We start from the raw sequence: 20707 nt of genomic DNA on the forward strand, positions 1-20707 counted from the left end.
TTAAACTATATGACCTGATCATGGACGAAGCACATAAGTCCAAAGATTCTATTCATCTAGGTGCCGATAAGATGCACAATAATTCAAATAAATATTATTGGTGATCCGAATGTTTGACTCGTGCTAGAATTAAAGCTGAGTATAAAAAAAAAAAAAAAGCCTCAGTAGTGTTATAACAACCGGAAGCTCCGGGTTCACAACACACTTTCGTAAATCATTCCGAGAACATAGTATGACCCGGGTACTAATTGGCCGGCTAACTTAAATTGCATACTTTCTCCCGACCTATAACAACTACGCAACTAAAAATCATAGAATGGCACGTCTATCCCGTTTATTTCAGATCGAAATAGACATCAGGCCTCTTATTTTTGGCAAAACTTAGGAAACCGATTCGGTTTAAGCACGACCTGTCATTCCCAAATAAAAGATCGATCTGGGCGAACTATACAAATATTGGAATGATTACATTGCAGCTGTATACTAAATCTTGAAGGAAATTAAGGCCAGCATTTTCCACTGGTCTAATCCTCGTATAATAATAGTTACCATAATATTATATGAGCGACTCTATAACTGGTATGATACGAGCAAAAATATAAATCGTTACCTTAATAGGCTAAAAGTTAGCAATACTCAAAATCCAAAATCCAATTTGATTACTGAAACCACAGATAAAACTCGTAAGATTCAAAACAAACTAAAAGCCGCATAAGGCTAATAAAAGAACTATACCGATGTACGTAATGAATTGTTGACCTTTGAAAAGTGTTATTCGAGTTGAGAAAACTGATAAGTTGACATCAACATACATAGATTTGTACGAGGCTGTTTCGAAAGTTAATTCCATAGCATATTGAATAAGCTATCTATAGAATCGAGTTCACTCTCGATTTAGTTCTACTAGTAATTTCCTATATATACCGAAACAAACAAGTGCCTTATTGACGAAACGATGATAGTACCACTTGAAAACTCACACATAACTAAACTTTGTAAAGAGCACGTATAAATAATAGGCGGGAATATCAAACAGTTACGACTCAACATAATTTCAACGGTCAAAGTTCGGTAAAATACATTATAACGAGGAATTGATATAAGCTAATATATTAGTATGATGGCCTTAGTTCGATAGCAAACAAGTTAAATGAAAACATGCTCGTTTAATTACCCGCTATAGATTTAAACGCGAAAGATAGTTACAAACCAAGCATTGTATCATCCGTTAAGCCGAAAAAGACTTACCAAACACTTACATGAAATGTTTTAAGCGATCCGTGAAAATATTTTCGATTTTTACAAACGTATTGTATGTTTTTATAAATTTACACAAAAGTAGCCGAAAAACACTCGTTTTCTCGCGATTCGTCGTACCCGATATATTTTTCGCACAAAAAACCAAACCCGAAATAATTTGGACTCGGCATTTCACTCTCGAGCATGCAAATCGAGGCCATTGGGCCAAATGAGGCCCAAGAGGGCCCATAAAAAAATTCCGGTCGCCATTTCTTACCAAAATTATTATTAACTCCTTACTTTAAAAGTAAGCAAACTTGGATATTTTTTTTCCAATTTCCAAAACTTCAATACTTAACCCTTGTTATTCCAACAAAGCTCAACCAAAAGTTATGGTATTTTAGCAAATTGATCAATTTTTATGCATGTTTAAACTTGTTTGATTACGTATAAACATAGTATGATTACCAAAAATCATTCCTAACCGTGCAAAATTCCTAAAAATGATCCAAAAACATGTTTTGATCATACAAATGGTTAGAAATCAGAATCATACTCTTTTTTTTTGCCATAAACACGGATTAGAGGGTTTAAACGGCGTTTTTACGGTTCAAAAGTTCGGTTTTATACCCTAGCCGAAACCCTAAGTTAAGGGGCTGTTTTTTTGATGAAACTTGCTTGGTTTGTTATATAGGACCGGTATCTAGCTTGCATAGAAGCACAAGAACCCGAAAACAATATTAGAAGGGCGAAAACGAACCAAAACCGCTAAGGTAATACCGAAACACTCGATTACAGGCTGTTTAGGATTCGATTGTGATGTGCATATTGTTAGGTTTTGAAATTTTTCAGGGACATTAGGGATCATATCATTGAGTCACTTATCAAATTTGGTAATTTTTCGACCATCCGAGAATATTTGGTGAATTTATTACCGAATTGAGACATTTATTTAGGAAAAATAGTTAAAATGCTTGAAAAATTATGAAAACTTTTGGGGAACTCAGATTTGGTATATTTTGATCACACTTGAAATTTGGGAGTATTTGGAAAAGCCTAAGTAGGTTTTATGCATTTGCGTTCATATGAGTTTTTATAGTCGTTTTGGCCCGAAAAAAATATTGAACAAGGTTGTTACATTCTGGAATTGATACAGATGGTTTTGGGATATAATTTGAGTATCCTGGAATTTTAGGAAATCATTTGGTATAAACGGATGATTTTCGGGCTAAATATAGCAGGTAAAATGAATTTTTATAAATTAATAAACTAATACATAATTCCAAAAACATTTTTATAAAAATATACATATTTTATTTGATAAGTGACTAAATTTTCATAATTTAATGATTAACGGTTAATTAATTATGCTAATTTAAATATTAAACAAATTCAATTCTAATAAAAACCTGCAAGTTCGTGATTAATGAACCTGCAGGAATATCAGGACACCAAAAGTGATCAAAAATCATATTTTTGGATTAATTATGTAAAAAACGAACTATTTTATGAGAAACCTGGACAATCTGGATAGATTGTGCGCGTTTCTCCTCAAATCAAACTGAATAAACGGAAACGGGCCCTATAGCGAATCTGGAACCCCAATGTGTGATCTTTCTTTATAAGTTAATCATTTTATCGACCAACACATTTACCCAAACTTACTTCCCCATAACTGTTTTCTAAACACATAAACGAACAACTTGGCCCAACTGGTGAGTTTTAATTTTTTCAACATAAATCTTATCAACTTTTACATATTCAGTATTCAGCTTCTTTAACTTTGAAATTTCTTTCAAAGCATCATCATAATTATGTCTATAAAACTCAAATTTCTGAATGCAAGCTTGTGTGCATAGATTTGTGTGTACCTCGGGAAAGACAGGACATGCATGGCTGATTCCACCAGCAGCACTTGTACCAACTTTATTTTCTTTGGACAGATTGTTTATTTGGAGCTTATCCTCCTTTATTTCAAAAGACTTGATGGTAGAAGTCAACCCTGAGAGTGTTATGGTATTCAGATTTGTGGTTCTCTTTATGGTAACCACATTGATGCACCATGAGTAAGGTAATGAATTCAACAACTTCATATTGATCTCAAACAAACCATTGATGATACCGACACTTCTCATTTTAGAGACGAGTGACTCAAATTTGTTGATGAGAGAGGCAACCGATTCTCCTTTAATATGTATAAACATGTCGAATTCTCCTTTTAACATTGTCTTTCGGCTTTCTCCCGTATCCAGATTTCCCCCAAGCTTAGATTATTATTATTATTATTATTATTATTATTATTATTATTATTATTATTATTATTATTATTATTATTATTATTATTATTATTATTAGAGAAAGAGAAAAAAAATTAAGGTTTTTTTTAATTGCTACAGTACCGAGTTGCAACAGTAGCCGGGTTGCTACGGTACCGAGTTGCTACAGTGCCCGTGCGACTTGTTGCTAAAGTAATCGCATTGCGACAGTGCTCATGTGACAACTTGCTACAGTAACCGCATGCTACAGTGCTCATGCGACAAGTTTGCTACAGTAATGCGACAAGTTTGCTACAGTACATTTTTTTTTGAAAATATAGCACCTAAAGTACCAAAAAGTCAAAAAAGACTTTAGTCTAAAAATCAATAAATCGGCCTAGATATGAGTTTTTAAGCCGAATCTGAGCTCAGGCACAAAAAAAAAGTAAAGCGCTAAAAACTTAGATTTGGTGATTCTCGTGTATTTCTAAGGTGTAAGGGACTCCAAAAGATGTGAGTAACACGAAATTAACCTCAAATGCAACAAAAACTAAGATCAAAATCCGAAAAGTTTGTCCCTAAAACCACAAAAAGTCGAGCCGAAAGCTCTAATATCACTTGTAGGTCCTCTAGATGGATCTCACAACTTTACTCGGATCAATCCGTGTTGTCGGTTAGCGGAAATCACCAACAACACTCGGATCTTAGTTTTGTTTAATTATGTAAAAAGCGAGAAAAAGATGAAGTTGGAGAGATAAACTTCTTTTATTTCCAAAGGTTGTCTTGGAGTTGTGTTAGAGTTGTTTCGAGTTAGAGTTGAGTTTGGAGAAATGGGTAAAGTGACCCTTTTATAGGGTCTCAATTTCTCCAAAGTTTACATAATAAACTTACAAAATAAACGTACTGAGTACGTAATACATCGACTAAAAGCAAACTAGAACGACATGCACAATCCTAATAACAATATAGAATATTGGCCCTACACAAATACTTCCTTAGAATAGGAATTTAGTAGATTGGTTTCTGTTTTCATTTTGGTTTTTAATTTCCAGATTATATTAACAAGCCACTAGCTCATTTAAAAGCTTTCAACATAACAGAGTGTCAATGACAATCTTAGGTTTCAAGTAGACTTGGGAGTTGGGGGGTGCTATTTCGCCTATAGGGTAGTAAGTAGAGTACCTTCTTAATGTTTCCTAACTGTTTGACCCAATCCAAACCTTAACAGGTAGTAAACTGGGGCTGTCATCAAGCCGAGCCGTGCCAGGGCGGCTCAGGCTTCAGCTCGAACTTAAATGAGCTGGCTCGAGCTCGGCTCGTTTAAAGTTCGAGCTCGTTGAGCCGAGCTTGTTAATTTTTTTACTTTTTATTTTTTTTATTTTTTTATTTTTATTTATTTCTTTACTTTACTAGTTATTGATATATAAATGACAAAAATATAATTTTTAACATCAATTTATGATAAATTTAAAAAGTAAAGAATTTATAATATTCATTTTACTAGGTTAGATCCCGTGTTTTACACGGGTGGAAATAATAATAAAAATAAAATTATTCTATGTAATAAACAAATTTAGTTATTTTATATAATAAGTTTTATTTATGAGATTTATTTTATATTCATTTAAATCAAATTATAACTTAAAAGTATTAAAATTGAAATATATGTACATAAAAAAAATTAAAAGATTTGTCCATGAATTTCACCATTTAATAAGTTCATAAGATTTTAGCCATTGTATTGATTTATATAGTCGAAAATTTGTTATTGATTTAAATGATTATAAAATAAAATTAATGAAGAATTTTATATTGAATTGTAAAAGGTTAAAGATTAGTCTTTTTAAATTTATATGAATAAGTTAATATAATTTTAGAATGGTAACTAAAAGAAAAATAATGGATAAAGGATTTTATGCATTTAATGGATTGTTATACATTTTAATGAATGTTAATTAAATGTTAATTAGGTGGAAAATGTATTTAAAAGAATTGCATATGTGAAATCCAATGTGGACACTCTATAATGGTGACATGTGGAATCATCTTGCTTTAATAGTATAGTTAGATTCTTGTTTTTTTATAAAGTTTTTAAAGCTCGAGTGGCATAATATATGTATTATTTTTTTAGTTTTTCTTATTTTGGTATGCTATTATTGTTATTATTATATATTAAAATTCAGGTTTTAATATAAACGAGCCAACCCTGGCTCTAGCTCGGCTCGTTTAGAAATCGAGCCGAGTCGACGAACTTTTTGAACAGCCTTATAGTAAACAGATTGCTTGAGATGATTTGTATTGTTGTTAGAAATCGAGCCGAGTCGACGAACTTTTTGAACAGCCTTAAAGTAAACAGATTGCTTGAGATGATTTGTATTGATGTCCTGCTAAACGAATAAAATAGAAAATAAAAAAAAATACGTGTAAAGGGTAATATGGGCTAAGCAGGTCAGTAGTCGTACGACGTGTATGCACTCAAATGCTTAAAACCTCCTAAATCTTTGTATTATAACAATATAACTATTGTAAATATATTTGATTCAATCATACAACAACCTGTTTTGGCTTGAACTTGAAGATGTCCCGGTTTGACTCGGCAAACTTGTTTTGTTTTGCTACTTTTACTTATAACGCTACAGGGGCATCTGCACACGTACAGATTCTGCGACAACGTGTGGACCTTCATTCTTCAAGATTGTGGGTCAGGTTAAGATTGTGGCATGTGACTCCAAGCTGCTGGTTTAGTGAGATCCGTCTGTCTCTAGAGTGGGGTTTTAAGGTCAATTTTAGTGTAAAACATAATAGTTCTTCTATTAATGGAGAAGTTTATAAACCTCAAGCAACTTCAGGTTTTGAATACAAAAACTTGAGCAATCATGATTAAACTCAATGGAATTCGACTTACGAGCTGATTTAAAAGAGGTGTTGATTCGTGAAAATGTCATATACAACAAAAGAATTCATTTAATAGTAACCAACTTTTGAAAGTTTTTCAATTAGGTCACTTAACCTTAAAAAAATGTTTCAATTAAGTCATTCAACTTTCATATTTTGTTAAATTAAAGGTTTTAACATATTTTTTTAATCTTTTTCTTTTTTGTTTAACATAGGAAATCTTTTATCTTTTTTTTGAAGTTGACGTTGAGTGGCGACGTGGATTTTATTTTTTATTTTTAAATTTTAATATAATTAATGTTTTTTTAAGTTTTTTAAATTTAACTACATTTATTGCTAATTCCGACCTCCACATCTTATCCTCCATTTCTTTCTTGAAGCACAAAAAAATCGGTGAGACTTGATATGAAGATTTAGTGACCCGATTTAAGGAAAATATGCATGAGTGACCTAATTAAAATACTTTTGAAAGTTGGTTAATATTCTATGAGATATTCCCGGTTATAAAAAATAGTATCAAAATGAATTAATAATAACGGTAAAAGCAAGTACAAAAGTATCACAATCAATTTACTTGATTGTTGCCATAAACCTGTTTAGAAGCATCCCCTTTCACTATAATAACTTCCAAAAATGTTTTTTCGCACCTAAACTTGTAAATTATCATCAAACAAAGGTTCACTTTTAAATTTAACGCTTAAGATCTGAACCAACTTCTTAAATTCCCTCACACACGTTGCCACTGCTTGAGGATTAAAACATCCACACACAATCAGTCTTCCAGTCTCTTTGTGAGTGGAAACAGATTCAACACCCTCAACATTAGATACCGCCTTCTTGATCTTTCTCGTTTCACTTTCACTAACAAAGCTCAACCCCAATGTTACTTCAATTTTCTGACATAAATATGACCAAACAACAAAGGATAATAAGAACCATAAAAGTAAAAATAATATATTAAGCAAAATGAAATGGAAATAAGCAATCGTTTATATGGAAATAAATTGCTAAGGGTTTTAACATTAAAGACATTGTTTGTATCACATAAATAACGGGAATGACAACAAAAATAAAGATGTACACATACATAACGATTAGGGTTCTGAAAATTATTCAGCTCCTCATAGGTATTTGTACTCTGATGATGTGTTCTCCATCTTATTGAATCTGTGAAAAAAATGTTATCATTATCTGCAGCTTAATATATACCAACTCTAAAAAACCCATGATCAATTCAACTAACCTGTAATCTCAATGTTGTCACCAAAAAAACAAGCAGGGATTATCGACCCATAGAAATCACGGCGGCAAAGATAATAGCCTCCCTTGACATGGAACAAAGACAGATCTCCTCCAATCACTTCTTCGCTTTTCATCATTTCACTCTTTTCTTCTTCTTTCTCCACTTCACCAGCATCCATATACACAAGGCTCGCACCAAACCCACTTGTTGATATCGTTCCTTTATCCCCAAGGATATCCACATGAACTTCATCTCCAGCGTCTAATGTGTTGCCAATTGGCCAATAACTTAACCAGATAGCATCTTCACCCACTCTGGGTTTGCAATATACCACAGGGTTGTATACCCAGGTAACACGTTTGGTTTTGTTACTAATTCTGGCAAACACAGGCGGTGACTCAATATTTCTATCCTCACCTAATGATCTGTATAAGACAGTTACATATAATCCTTGGATCCTATGATTCTTTGGATGCGAATGCACATGAAAAGATAAGTAATCGGATGATGACGTATAGTCATGTGTCAGCATGCTTTGATCCTTTATGCCTTGTAGAAAGGTGCTCCTAATGCCATATTCATACAACATCTGCATTACACACACAAAATTCTGTTGCTTCATCATACTAAACGTTTTGTTGAATATTTGAGAGAACTGAGGGATAACCTGGACATTAAAAGGTCTGCCTTCAGTAATGACATCACCAACCAGGTCAACCTTATGACCTTGATACGCTTTAATCCATTGCATATGTCCTAGATCTGCTTCTTCAAGTTTGGCTATGGGCACTAACTTAAAAAGGCCTTGAATCTCACACAATTTGAAACAACCTTCATAACTAAAAACCTGCAGTGTAAACCGACCTGACTGGAATGTTATATTCTCCAGTGATGAACACCAATTCACATACAACCGTTCAAGCATACTTGGGAGACATGGGAGAGACTTGAGGTTTGAACAGTCTGTCAACTCAAGTGACCAAAGCATTTTAAGGTCAATGTGACTAGGCAACATCTCAAATGAATTGACAGCTAAAGTCATAATAGACAATGACTGGGGTAAGGAAAACAAAGGCAGTTCTGGAATCTCTCCAAAAATAAATATCGGATTCGACTTCCACAGTTTAGTGATAAAATATGATCTAAGTCCACGTTAGCTGCATGCATACAAGGATGTGTTACAAGTTTTTATATATGTTTTATTTATGTTATTTAAATTTCAAAATAAACTGGCTAATCTTTAAGTTGTTAGGGTTGTCCGGTTCTCTAGTAATTAGCCGTTTGAGTTTTTCTATTTAAGCTCTCCTTGTAATCTTTATCAAGTATGCAGTTCAATCCAATCAATTTAGTGATTTGAATCTATTGCTTCCGCTTCAATAATTCTCTGTACGTTGTTTATTATCAAACCATCAGATTGGTATCAGAGCCAATCTGATTTGATCCCCCAATCCACAAAATTCCCTGATCCGATCTCTTAATCCACAAAACCCTAATCGATCATCCACTCACAACTCATGGCCGATCATGCTAGTACCCTTCCTACAGCTCCATCCCCTGTCCTAGTGTTTAAAGGGGAAGGTTATGAATACTGGAGTGTGAGAATGAAGACTGTACTCAGATCAAGGGATTTGTGGGATCTAGTTACTGATGGTTTTGATGACAAAGAAAAAGATTCTGGAAAATTGAAGAATTCTCAAAAAAGAGATGCACATGCCATGGCTATTATTCAACAAGCCGTTCATGATCAGCTATTCTCACGTATTGCTGCTGCTTCCACGGCAAAAGAAACGTGGGAGATTCTAAAGATGGAGTTTCAAGGTGATTCTCAAGTTAAGGCTGTTAAATTACAAGGTCTGAGGAGAGACTTTGAAAACCTTACTATGAAGGAAAGTGAGGTTGTTGGTAATTACTTTGGGAGAGTCATGGCTCTTGTTAGTCAAAAGAGGGCCTATGGTGAGAACATCATTTATCAGACAATTGTGGAAAAGGTACTCCGTAGTTTAACCTCCAAATTTGATTATGTAGTTCCTTCTATTGAGGTTGGTCATGATCTGTCCCAACTTACTCCTGTCAAATTGATGGGATGTTTACAATCACAAGAAGAGAGAATGAATAGTAGAACAACTCCTGAAAAACAAAGCAGTGGTGATGAACAAGCTTTGCAGGCGATGCAAGATGGTAATAGGCCTTTCAAGAACAATACCTCCTTCCGAGGAAGGGGATGGTTGTCCTTTAGAGGTAGAGGTAGAGGAAGAAATCAAGATAAAGGCAAGACTCCACAGTGCACCAATTGCAGCAAACTTGGTCATATGACAAAGGATTGTTGGTATCTCAATGATTCCTCAAGTGCTAATATGGCTGCTGATTCTAAAGATAATCATGAAGAAAGTGATCAACACCTATTCATGGCTTGTGTTGATGATCAATTTCTCCTCATGGCAGGAAATGGTGATAAGGCCAACACTTCTTATCTATGGTTCCTTAACTCAGGAGCATCCAATCACATGACCGGTTCTAAGGAAAGCTTCATATCCTTAGATGACAATTTCAAGATGATGGTGAGGCTTGGAGATAAGAAGGCTCTTTCAGTGGAAGGTAAGGGTACAGTTAAAATTCAAAACCCTAATGGAAGTTCAAGATTGCTGGAAGATGTTTATTTTGCACCTCAGATGGGGTACAATCTGTTAAGTGTAGGCCAGCTTATGAGAAAGGGATATTCCCTTCTCTTTGATGATGGGAAGTGTGCTATTAAAAGCAAAGCATCTGGTCTTATTCTTATAGAAGTACCGGTACAAAATAATAACATGTTCTTATTGAATGCTGCTGAATCAGTAAAAGAAAGTGCCCCTGAGGTCAAGACTTCAATTGATGATGTATCTATACTTTGGCATAAAAGGTATGGTCACTACCATTTACAAAGCTTAAAGTTGTTGCATGACAAGAGAATGGTTATCGGGCTCCCTATTATAAAGCAAGCAGACAAATGTGAAGGCTATGTGGTAAGGAAACAAGCTAAAGAATATTTCCCGTTCAAGTCCTGGAGAGCCACTAAACCTCTGGAATTGGTGCATACAGATGTTTGTGGTGCTATGCAAGCCACTAGCCTTGGTGGAAGTAAGTTTTATTTGCTTTTCATTTATGATTTTACAAGAATATGCTGGGTCTATTTTATAACTGAGAAGTCAGAAGTTTTTTCAAAATTCAAAAGCTTTAAACTGATGGTAGAGAAAGAATGTGAACATACCATCAAAGTCTTAAGATCTGATAGAGGTGGAGAATACACCTCAAACGAGTTTAATGCTTTTTGTGAATCCTTTGGTATTAAAAGGGAATTGACTATTCCATATACACCGGAACACAATGGTGTTGTGGAAAGAAAGAACATGACCATAATGGGAATGACAAGGAGCATGAAGAAGCTGATGGGTTTGCCTAATCAATTTTGGGCTGAGGCTGTTGCAACCTCGGTCTATCTTATCAATCGGGCAACCACCAAGGCAGTAAGAAACAAGACAACTTTAGAAACTTGGAGTCACAGGAAGCCAACTGTGAACCATCTGAGGGTGTTTGGGTGTGTGGCATATGGGCTGATTCCATCTCAGTTTAGGAGGAAGCTGGATGACAAGTCTGAGAAGTGTGTCTTTATTGGGTACTCTACTCAAAGTAAGGGGTATAGACTATATAATCCTACCACTAAAAAGTTCATTACAAGAAGGGATGTCACCTTCTTTGAAAAAGAGAAGTGGACATGGTGTAGTACCTCAACCAATACTTCCCAGACCTATTATACAGATCCATTTCCTATTACCTCTGAACCATCTATGACCATGAGCCAACATATGAACAAAGTCCTATTCAAACTCCTAACTCTCAAAACCCTAATCAAACACAAACACCAACACCTACCCAATCTTCTATCTCACAAACCACTTCTACTGTCAACTCACCTCAATCAGCCAACTCTCAAACCACACACACTATCAACTCATCTCAATCTACTACATCATCTCACCCAACCATTCCTTACACCCCTACACATAGACAACACAGATTAAAAGGCCTAGAAACTGTTTATGATGAAGCTAATAAGATTGATGTGGAGGAGGATTTCTATGCTTGCCATTTGCTCTTAATGTTACTGATCCTGCAAATTATGATGATGCATATCAGAAACAAGAATGGCAAGATGCCATGATTGAAGAAATGGATGCCATAGAGAAGAACAAGACATGGGAGTTGGTTGAGAAGCCATGTAACAGGAAGGTGGTTGGCTTAAAATGGTTGTTCAAAACTAAAGTTGGGGTTGATGGAAAGGTAATGAGGTATAAGGCTCGACTAGTAGCAAAGGGGTACACTCAACAACAAGGTATCGATTATCAAGAAACATTTGCTCCTGTGGCTAGATTTGAAACTATCAGGGTGGTTCTAAGTGTTGCAGCTCAAAGAGGATGGAATGTTCATCAACTTGATGTGAAGTCTGCTCCTCAATGGTGATCTTGTTGAAGAAATTTATGTTGAACAGCCCCTTGGTTTTGTGACACAAGGAAAGGAAGACTATGTTTATAAACTAAAGAAGGCCTTGTATGGCCTGAAGCAGGCACCAAGAGCCTGGTACTCTAAGATTGATGGGTACTTTATTAGCAATGGGTACTTAAGAAGTGAAAATGAACCTACACTATATGTAAAGAAAGATGAAATTCAGGGAGCTATGTATGTTTGCTTGTATGTAGATGATATAATATGCACCAGCTCTTCCTCTGATCTTATTGCTGAGTTTAAAGATGGTATGAAACATATGTATGAGATGACTGATTTAGGTTTGTTGAAGTACTTTCTAGGCCTTGAAGTTAAACAAACTAGAGATGGGTTGTTCCTATGTCAAGAAAAGTATGCAAAGAGTTTATTGTCAAAGTTTGGGCAGACATCGTGCAAACATGAGCTCACCCCAATGAATACAAGCGAAAAACTGCAAATTGAAGATCAGGCTGACAAATGTAATGAAGTAACTTTTAGAAGTCTGGTTGGAGGTTTGATCTATTTAACTCATACACGTCCAGATTTAGCATACGCAGTGAGCTTGATCTCAAGATTTATGCAATGTCCCTCTAAAATACACTATGGTGCTGCTAGAAGAATTCTTAAATATGTAGCAGGTACTACTGGTTTTGGTTTATGGTATGCTGCAGGAAGTGAGATTTGCCTGGTTTCACAGATAGTGATTGGGCAAGTTGTGCTGATGATAGGAAAAGTATATCTGCTTGTGTATTTACTCTAGGAAGTGCTGTAGTAACTTGGAGCTCAAAGAAACAGTCAACTGTTGCTCTTTCAAGCACTGAGGCAGAGTATATAGCTGCTACTGCCGCCACCTGTCAAGCCTTGTGGTTGAGAAGAATTATGAAAGATCTGGGTTTTAAACAACAAGGGGCAACTGTGATGTATTGTGATAATAAGTCCACTATCAATCTGAGTAAGAACCCTATCATGCATAGCAGATCCAAGCATATAGAGCTCAAGCATCACTTTATTCGTGAAATGGTTAATCAAGGACAAGTGAAGTTAGAATTCTGCAGAACAAATGAACAAATGGCTGATATGCTGACAAAAGCTTTAGCCCGAGAGAAGTTTGTTTATTTTCGTCACTGGTTAGGAGTTATGGAGCTTGAATCAAGGGAGGGTGATAAAATATGATCCAAGTCCACGTTAGCTGCATGCATACAAGGATGTGTTACAAGTTTTTATTTATGTTTTATTTATGTTATTTAAATTTCAAAATAAACTGGCTAATCTTTAAGTTGTTAGGGTTGTCCGGTTCTCTAGCAATTAGCCGTTTGAGTTTTTCTATTTAAGCTCTCCTTGTAATCTTTATCAAGTATGCAGTTCAATCCAATCAATTTAGTGATTTGAATCTATTGCTTCCGCTTAAATAATTTTCTGTACGTTGTTTATTATCAAACCATCATTTAGTGCACCCGTTCAAGTTCAAGTAAAAAAGGTTCTTGAGGTCTCCTACGGTTTTACAAATATAAGTCAAACTAGTACAAGAACGGAGGTTCAAATTCCCAAGTTTAGGGAGTCGGATGAGACTGAAGATGCTGACAAGCTTGCTAGAGTAATAAAGATCTAGAATCTTGAGTGAACTAAGAACCTGTTTCCATGAATAACAAGTTGAATTTATCATAATGCATTCAAATAAGGATTTTTTAAAACTGTGAAGCTAAAAGGTAAAGTGACTAAATTCCGTATACCATGGGTGGGTCAAACTTTTCCAAATCTCCAAGAGTCATGCATAAAGCCACCAAGCAGCATGTTAATAGACCAGGGGGTATTGTTTTTAGATTACATCCTCCCACCTCAACCATATTAAATCTGGAAAATTCTCATAGGTCCCACTGAGTTTCACAAAATTGAGTTGGAGAAATTTTAGGTTCTTCATTTACTAGAGAACTAGTTTTAAATGCCTGCAAATTTAGCATGCCTCAAATGTCATAATGTCAGTACGCACTTTTGAACCCATGTGACTCAAGATCGAATGATATCAAAGCATAGATAATAATCAGACACGATATAGACTAAACTCATGTTTATTATATCAGCACCCTAAGTCGGTAATCAAACATATAGATACACGGAACTCAGTAAACAAGAAAAAATAAAATGAACCGACTTGCTAAGAAAAGGGGTTTGGCTCCGCCCATGGACTTGTGAGACAATTTAGATAAATATCCAAACATTGAAGAATGAAATCCTAAATGTAATATTGATTATTAAATCTTTAAATAACTACAAAATAATCCAAATTACAAGCGATGAAGATCCAAATAATTTTTCTTTTTTCAATTTGACGGTGTTGGAATCCATTAGAATCGTAAACCTGGAGAAGATTAACATACTTATTTCCACATATCCCATTTTTGTTAAAACACGTGCTGAACATATTATGCCCTTATTAGTGCATGCCACTTACTATACTGAGAAAGCATTATCGTCTTACCAAATAATATACACTAATATACTTATTTGACTTACCTCTGATGTCATCCATTGCTCTGGCTCTTGCATGTCAACTAATAGACCTTCAATTCTCTCTGAACCCTAATAAAGAAAGACATGAAATTAATTAGAGGATTTTTTTTACAAAATAGATGTAAAATGAGCTTAAAGATACACACAAAAGCATCTTACATCTCCTTTCCTTAACAAAGGATAAGCTTCATCTTTATGCCAGACTCTACTAAGTTTTGCAAGATCTTTTGACTCTTCAGAAACAATCTGACTTGCCATATCTTGAAGGAGTTTATGCATCTCCAAAGAACCATATCTTGATTCGGTAACAAGGCATCTGTTAATGAGGGTGGCGACCCCATATGTAGCATGCCAATTATCATTCTCGAGTACCTCTTCCACCTCATATCTAGCTTCCCTAATAAACAAGCTAGCAATATGAAGAAACAATTCTTTGAGACTGTGACTTGGCAACGATTCAAAACTCTTACGTAAAACACATTGGATTTTATGATCAAGATCTCCTTTCAAGGAATTAAGTGAATTCATTCTACTTCTCCATACTTCAATCATGTTATTTTGTGTCCACTGATCATCTTGAGCCCTAACAGTTAAAGAAGAACCTAATACTTTAAGAGCTAGCGGATTGCCTCCACAATATTGTGCTAACCCTACTGCAAGCTCTTCAAAATCTTCCATAGGAAATTTGGCTCCAAAGGCATGCAAACTTAGAAGCTCCAATATTCAAGCGGATTCAACAATTCAATTTCATGGGCATTACACCTCCATGATATGGACCCAAACCATGTATCGATGTTTAGAGTCCTAGTAGTTATGATGATCTTTCTTTGAGTATGGAACACCTTCATTCCAAATAAAGTGCTTAGTTTGTCTTTGTCATCAATGTCATCAACAACAACTAGCACCCTATTCTTTTGTATGACGTTCAGAAGCAGAAGTGCTCCCTCATAAACATCTGATATCATCATATTATTGTTTCTAGATATATCCCTAAGAAGCTTGTTCTGTGCACCTAGCAAATCACAAGGTTGATTCCCAATCTCCTCAAGTAAACAACAACCGTCAAAGTGATGCTTGTTTGAATAATAAATATGTTTGGCAAGTGTTGTCTTGCCACTTCCTCCCATACCGCAAATTGCTAGAACCGGGTGATCAGGCTGTTCAGATCTCAACCATGAATTTATACGTTCAGCTCGAGTCTCTATCCCTGTTAAATCAGTGGGAGTATTGCGGATTTTCAAACCTAGTTGATGGTAAACTTTGTCAACAATTTTGGCAATTAAGTCCTTTTCATAGCTGGAATAAAGAATAAAAAAAAAGCAGATTCAGAGCAAGGCATTAAAATCCAAAACATTTAGATCAAAAAGATCCAAAAAAAACAAAAAAACAATTTAGATTGAATGGGTCATTAAAATCCTAAAATTGCTAGTCAAAATTAAAGTAGCAGTAACAAGCTATATGAACTATCCAGTAGCAATTTATTTATATAGAGATATTGTTGCATACCAAAACAACCATCCCTTTCAAATCAGCCACTTCTGTTAGGGCTGCCTTCCACCGGTTTACATTATCCTTTATCCATTTTGATCTTGTAAATATATGCTTTGCTTTGATCTTGAAGCTTCCTTGCTGGTTCCTGACATCTGAAGGATCGACGCCATAGAACACCGGCAAAACGAAATGGCGGGTCGTCCTTCTTTGTTCTAGGATCAACCAAAGCTCTTTAAGACACCAACTTGAATTTGCATAATTCTTGGAAATTACAATTACAGAAGCCCCAGATTCTGTTATCGCTCCCTCAATTTCTGGCTTCAGTTCTTGACCCTCACGGATTTCATCGTCATCTCTGAAGGTAGTAATTCCTGCTTTACATAAGGCCTCATAAAGATTATCTGTAAAAGAATACCGAGTGTCTTCACCTCTGAAACTAAGAAACACGTCATATTTATGAGGGGTTGGAGCAGATGAAGTAGAAGCCATTGAAACTAGGTAAGAGGCCATTTGTAGATAACAAGAGGTTCTGAGGTTGTGAAATGAAGTGAATGTGGAGAAGAATATAAAGCCATCAAAAGGTCAAAATATCCAGGGAAAAATACGTCATTAGACTCATATTTCTACCATTAAAAATGACTGAAAAGTCATACTTTCACATTGAATATATTTATTGCCTTTACTTCTTACGTGCATGAAACACGACCGTTTAAGCCCCTTCAGAACACATTTCTGCATATGCAAGGATATTAACGGCTCAAACCGTTTACCTGATCAAATCCAAACTGTAAAATTTATATTTTATATATAATATTGTTTAAAAAAAAAAAGAAACCTACAAAATGAGTCTTTAGTTAAATGGAAAGTGTCCTAAACTATGAAAACAAAAGTCATGGATTCAAATCTTTGTGTTTTAAACGAGTCATTTTAGTAATATGTTTATTATTATTTGTTTGTTTTGGGTCTTTTAAAAGAAAATCTTATTAGTAAAATTGCCAAATCATCTATTACATAATTGAGAACACGATTTTAGGGGTCCTCTTTTTACTTGTCACAAGCCCCAAAATTTTAAAAGATTCTCGAAGATGACCCTACTGATAGGTATGACCCAAAAATACCCTGGCTGGGTCTCCCTCTCATTTGAACTTATCTTTATTTGTTTCATTGCTATTATCTAATCTAAGTAAAGTTGAAAGGGTACGCCACAAGACTATATTTTATTGTTTTTTTTTCTTACCTTTTAAAAGATGTTTTGTTTTCAATTTTTTTGATTGGTTAAATGTTTTTTCTTTTTATGTTTTCTTTGATTCGTAACAACCATTATTTTTTTTGTTTTAGTAATCATTTTGCTTTACCGTCACAACGTCCAGGTCTAACAATGCTCGGCTTTTAACGACTCATATCGCAACGTGCAGTATCGACAACGCTTGGGTTTTACTAATGTTCGGGTTTTGCCAAACTTTATTTTAATTCCGATACCGTAACAAACGTAAACGACATCTATGAAATTCGCGTTGACACACTGCCGAGAAGCTCGGTTTTTTACCAGCGCCACAGTTTTGCTGACCCACCACCACAAACGCCCGAATACGAGTCGACTCGACGTTTCCTATAGAAGTAAAGTAGACATGTCGGTGTCAGAAGATTCATTTTTGATTATTTTACTTTTTTGTTCCTTTCAAAAGATGTTTGTTTTTTTGTTTTTAAATTGGTGCTAAGTTTTGCTTTTAATTTTTTTATTGGTTAAATGTGTTTTCTTTTTTTTTTTGTTTCCTAAATTCGTAACAAGCGTTATGTTTTTTGTTTTACCGAAATCGTGTTGGGGTCAACTGCTTTTCCTTTTTGTTTTTTTTCCTAGATTCGTAACAATCATTATTTTTTTTGTTTTACTAAAATTGTTTTGCTTTACCGCCACAACGTCCGGGGCTAACAATGCTCGGGTTTTAACGACTCATAGCGCAACATGCAGTACCGACAACACTTGGGTTTTACCAACGTCCAGGTTTTGCCAAACTTTATTTTAATTCTGATAGCGTAACAAACGTAAACGAAATCTATGAAATTCGCGTTGACACACTGCCGAGAAGCTCGGTTTTTTACCAGCGCCACAATTTTGCTGACTCACCACCACAAACACCCGAATACGAGTAGACTCAACGTTTCGTATAGAAGTAAAGTGCACATGTCGGTGTCACAAGATTCATTTTTTATTATTTACTTTTGTTTTCTTTCAAAATATGTTTGTTTTTTTGTTTTTTAATTGGTGCTAAGTTTTGTTTTTAATTTTTTTATTGGTTAAATGTGTTTTCTTTTTTTTTTGTTTCCTACATTCGTAATAAGCGTTAAGTTTTTTGTTTTACCGAAATCGTGATGGGAGTCAAATGCTTTTCCTATTTGTTTTTTCCTAGATTCGTAACAACCATTATTTTTTTGTTTTACTAAAATCGTTTTGCTTTACCGCCACAACGTCCGGGTCTAACAATGCTCGGCTTTTAACGACTCATAGCGCAACGTGCAGTACCGACAACACTTGGGTTTTACCAACGTCCGGGTTTTGCCAAACTTTATTTTAATTCCGATAGCGTAACAAACGTAAACGAAATCTATGAAATTCGAGTTGACACACTGCCGAGAAGCTCAGTTTTTTACCAGCGCCACAGTTTTGCTGACTCACCACCACAAACGCCCGAATACGAGTCGACTCGACGTTTCGTATAGAAGTTGTAGGTCCTAAAGTGGGTGGATCTAACAACGTCTTTGGATCAACCTAACTTAGTGCTAGCGGAAATCACACTTAGCAACCAAGAGGTCTCGGATCTTGAGTTTATTTTCGGTTAAGGAAAGGTTAGTGAAAGAGAGAGAGAGAGAGCCGAGAGATGAGAAGAGAAAAGGTTAGAGTGATAGAATTTTTGCCAAAAGGTTTTCTATTGAATAAATCCACTCTCTACTTCTCATGGTATGCTTCCTATTTATAGGGAAGCATGCATGAGAAGTAAAACTTATCCAATGCCCAATGGGCTTCTTTACAATGGACCGTGGCCCAACTACGTACAAAATGACCTATCGGCCCAAATACATAACCGAATCAATACAAAAGACTAAATATATAAAACGGGGCCTAACAATCTCCCTCTAGTCTTTAGTATTGAAACCCGTCGGTGTCGTATATCAAGCATTCGTCCTCGGTTAGTGGAAGTTCAACAAGTCTACGCACGAACTTGTTGAAGGCTTTCACTATCCGGTCGGTATTCTGACGTCCCAAATCCTAGACGGTTCCCAGCGGCTTGTTGTAGAGCTTCTTCACATCTTCAATGTGTAGTCCCATAAGCTCATGCTCGTCAAACACTCTGATCTCGTGCATATCACGGCAGTGAATGACGGCCTCGCCGGTTGTGTTGTCTAACTCCCAATCGATGAAGTCTCGGAGAGTGTTGGGAAGATAAGGCTCGCCATGATAAATCTCGTGACATTCTTTCGGTGCCTTGTATCTCCACATCGTGCGAGGCTCTCCGGTAGCCGGGTTTATCTTTCTTGGGTTCTTGTACTTGCGACCCTTATTCGGCTTGAAGTCCTTGTAGTTGACTCTTGATTGACGCTGTAGATAAGTCGGGACCCAACTTTCCAGCGTACTTCCAGTAGCACCATGACCTAGAGCTTTCTGTAGATAGTTCAGATCAAGCTCAGGTAGAATCTTCAACTCGTGATGACTGAGATAGATGAGGTCCCCGCTGTAACGTCTGATGGCCCAAACTTTATTCCGTTGATCATACTTTGCATATGCGATCAGCGAGTCGTCATGATATGGATAGTTGAGCACGCGGGCAGACGCACAGCTTGAGACAATGTGCGTCTTTTGCTTCTTCTTTGGCGGATGGTCAATGACAGGATCGGTTGCAGGAGCCTCTAAAGCTTGAGCGGGAGGAGTATCCGGATTTGGCGAGTAGTTAATGTCATCGTCTTGTTCATTTACTGCCTCCTCCATTCTCGTTCCCTCGATGAATTCCTCAAAGCTCATACCTACATTAATAAAATCAACGATCACACCTGTATTGTCAGTCGGAGAGATGATATCTTTATACAAGCTATCAAGTAGTGAGTCATCCTCTCTGACTTTGCTGGCTGAGCCGGGGTTAGCAAGGTCTTGAGCATCGTGTTGAGAGTGTGGAAGTGATTGAGTGTTATCTCCACCTCCACCTCCTGCCGCCCCGGCCCCTCCATCTCCACCACCACCGTTGTCACCATCACCATCATCATCATCAAAGCTGTCATGAACTTCATCATCATCGTCATCTTCTTCTTCATCATCATCATCATCTTCATCACTGTCATCTTCTTCATCACCATCATAACCACCACCAACACCGCTAGATTGGCCGCCCTGTTGTACTAACCGACCAACAGTCGCCTCTTCTTCAGACACAACAGCCTGTACGCCTCGCACGGTCACAGAAGGACCTGCGGCAGGTTGTGAACCACCAACTTGAGAAGTCTCACCAGACCTTCTCCAAGTTCCAAAAATAGCGTCAAGCCTATCCTCTAGACCGTGAAAATCATCTTCATG

General features: G+C 36.1%; 3 protein-coding genes across 4 annotated transcripts; all 3 read right to left on the reverse strand.

Annotated features, from left to right (window-relative positions):
• Positions 1–7010: 7010 nt before the first annotated feature.
• On the reverse strand, positions 7011–8756 carry LOC143583421 (uncharacterized). Its single transcript, XM_077065731.1, has 4 exons — positions 8300–8756; positions 7633–8221; positions 7477–7556; positions 7011–7285 (listed from the first exon to the last, which is right to left on the reverse strand). Exons 1-4 carry the CDS (start codon positions 8672–8674, stop codon positions 7037–7039), a joined length of 1293 nt encoding a protein of 430 aa, XP_076921846.1. The 5' UTR covers positions 8675–8756; the 3' UTR covers positions 7011–7036.
• A 4841-nt stretch (positions 8757–13597) lies between these two features.
• LOC143583422 (disease resistance protein RPS6-like) lies at positions 13598–15951 on the reverse strand. Of its 2 annotated transcripts, none has more exons than XM_077065732.1 (4): positions 14815–15951; positions 14659–14724; positions 13878–14090; positions 13598–13777 (listed from the first exon to the last, which is right to left on the reverse strand). In XM_077065732.1, the coding sequence occupies exons 1-3, from the start codon at positions 15331–15333 to the stop codon at positions 14010–14012; spliced, it is 666 nt and encodes a 221-aa protein (XP_076921847.1). In that variant the 5' UTR covers positions 15334–15951; the 3' UTR covers positions 13598–13777; positions 13878–14009. The 2 variants fall into 2 exon arrangements, with proteins under 2 accessions (XP_076921847.1, XP_076921848.1); XM_077065733.1 differs by having other exon boundaries at positions 14636–14724.
• On the reverse strand, positions 15363–16656 carry LOC143583414 (disease resistance protein RPV1-like). Its single transcript, XM_077065725.1, has 2 exons — positions 16162–16656; positions 15363–15941 (listed from the first exon to the last, which is right to left on the reverse strand). The coding sequence occupies exons 1-2, from the start codon at positions 16654–16656 to the stop codon at positions 15363–15365; spliced, it is 1074 nt and encodes a 357-aa protein (XP_076921840.1).
• Between the last annotated feature and the right edge of the window lie 4051 nt (positions 16657–20707).

Source organism: Bidens hawaiensis, unplaced genomic scaffold (assembly GCF_021521415.1).
Source record: "Bidens hawaiensis isolate Kalapana, Puna unplaced genomic scaffold, B.hawaiensis_p1.1 tig00032395_1, whole genome shotgun sequence".
In the NCBI taxonomy this organism is placed as follows: domain Eukaryota; kingdom Viridiplantae; phylum Streptophyta; class Magnoliopsida; order Asterales; family Asteraceae; genus Bidens; species Bidens hawaiensis.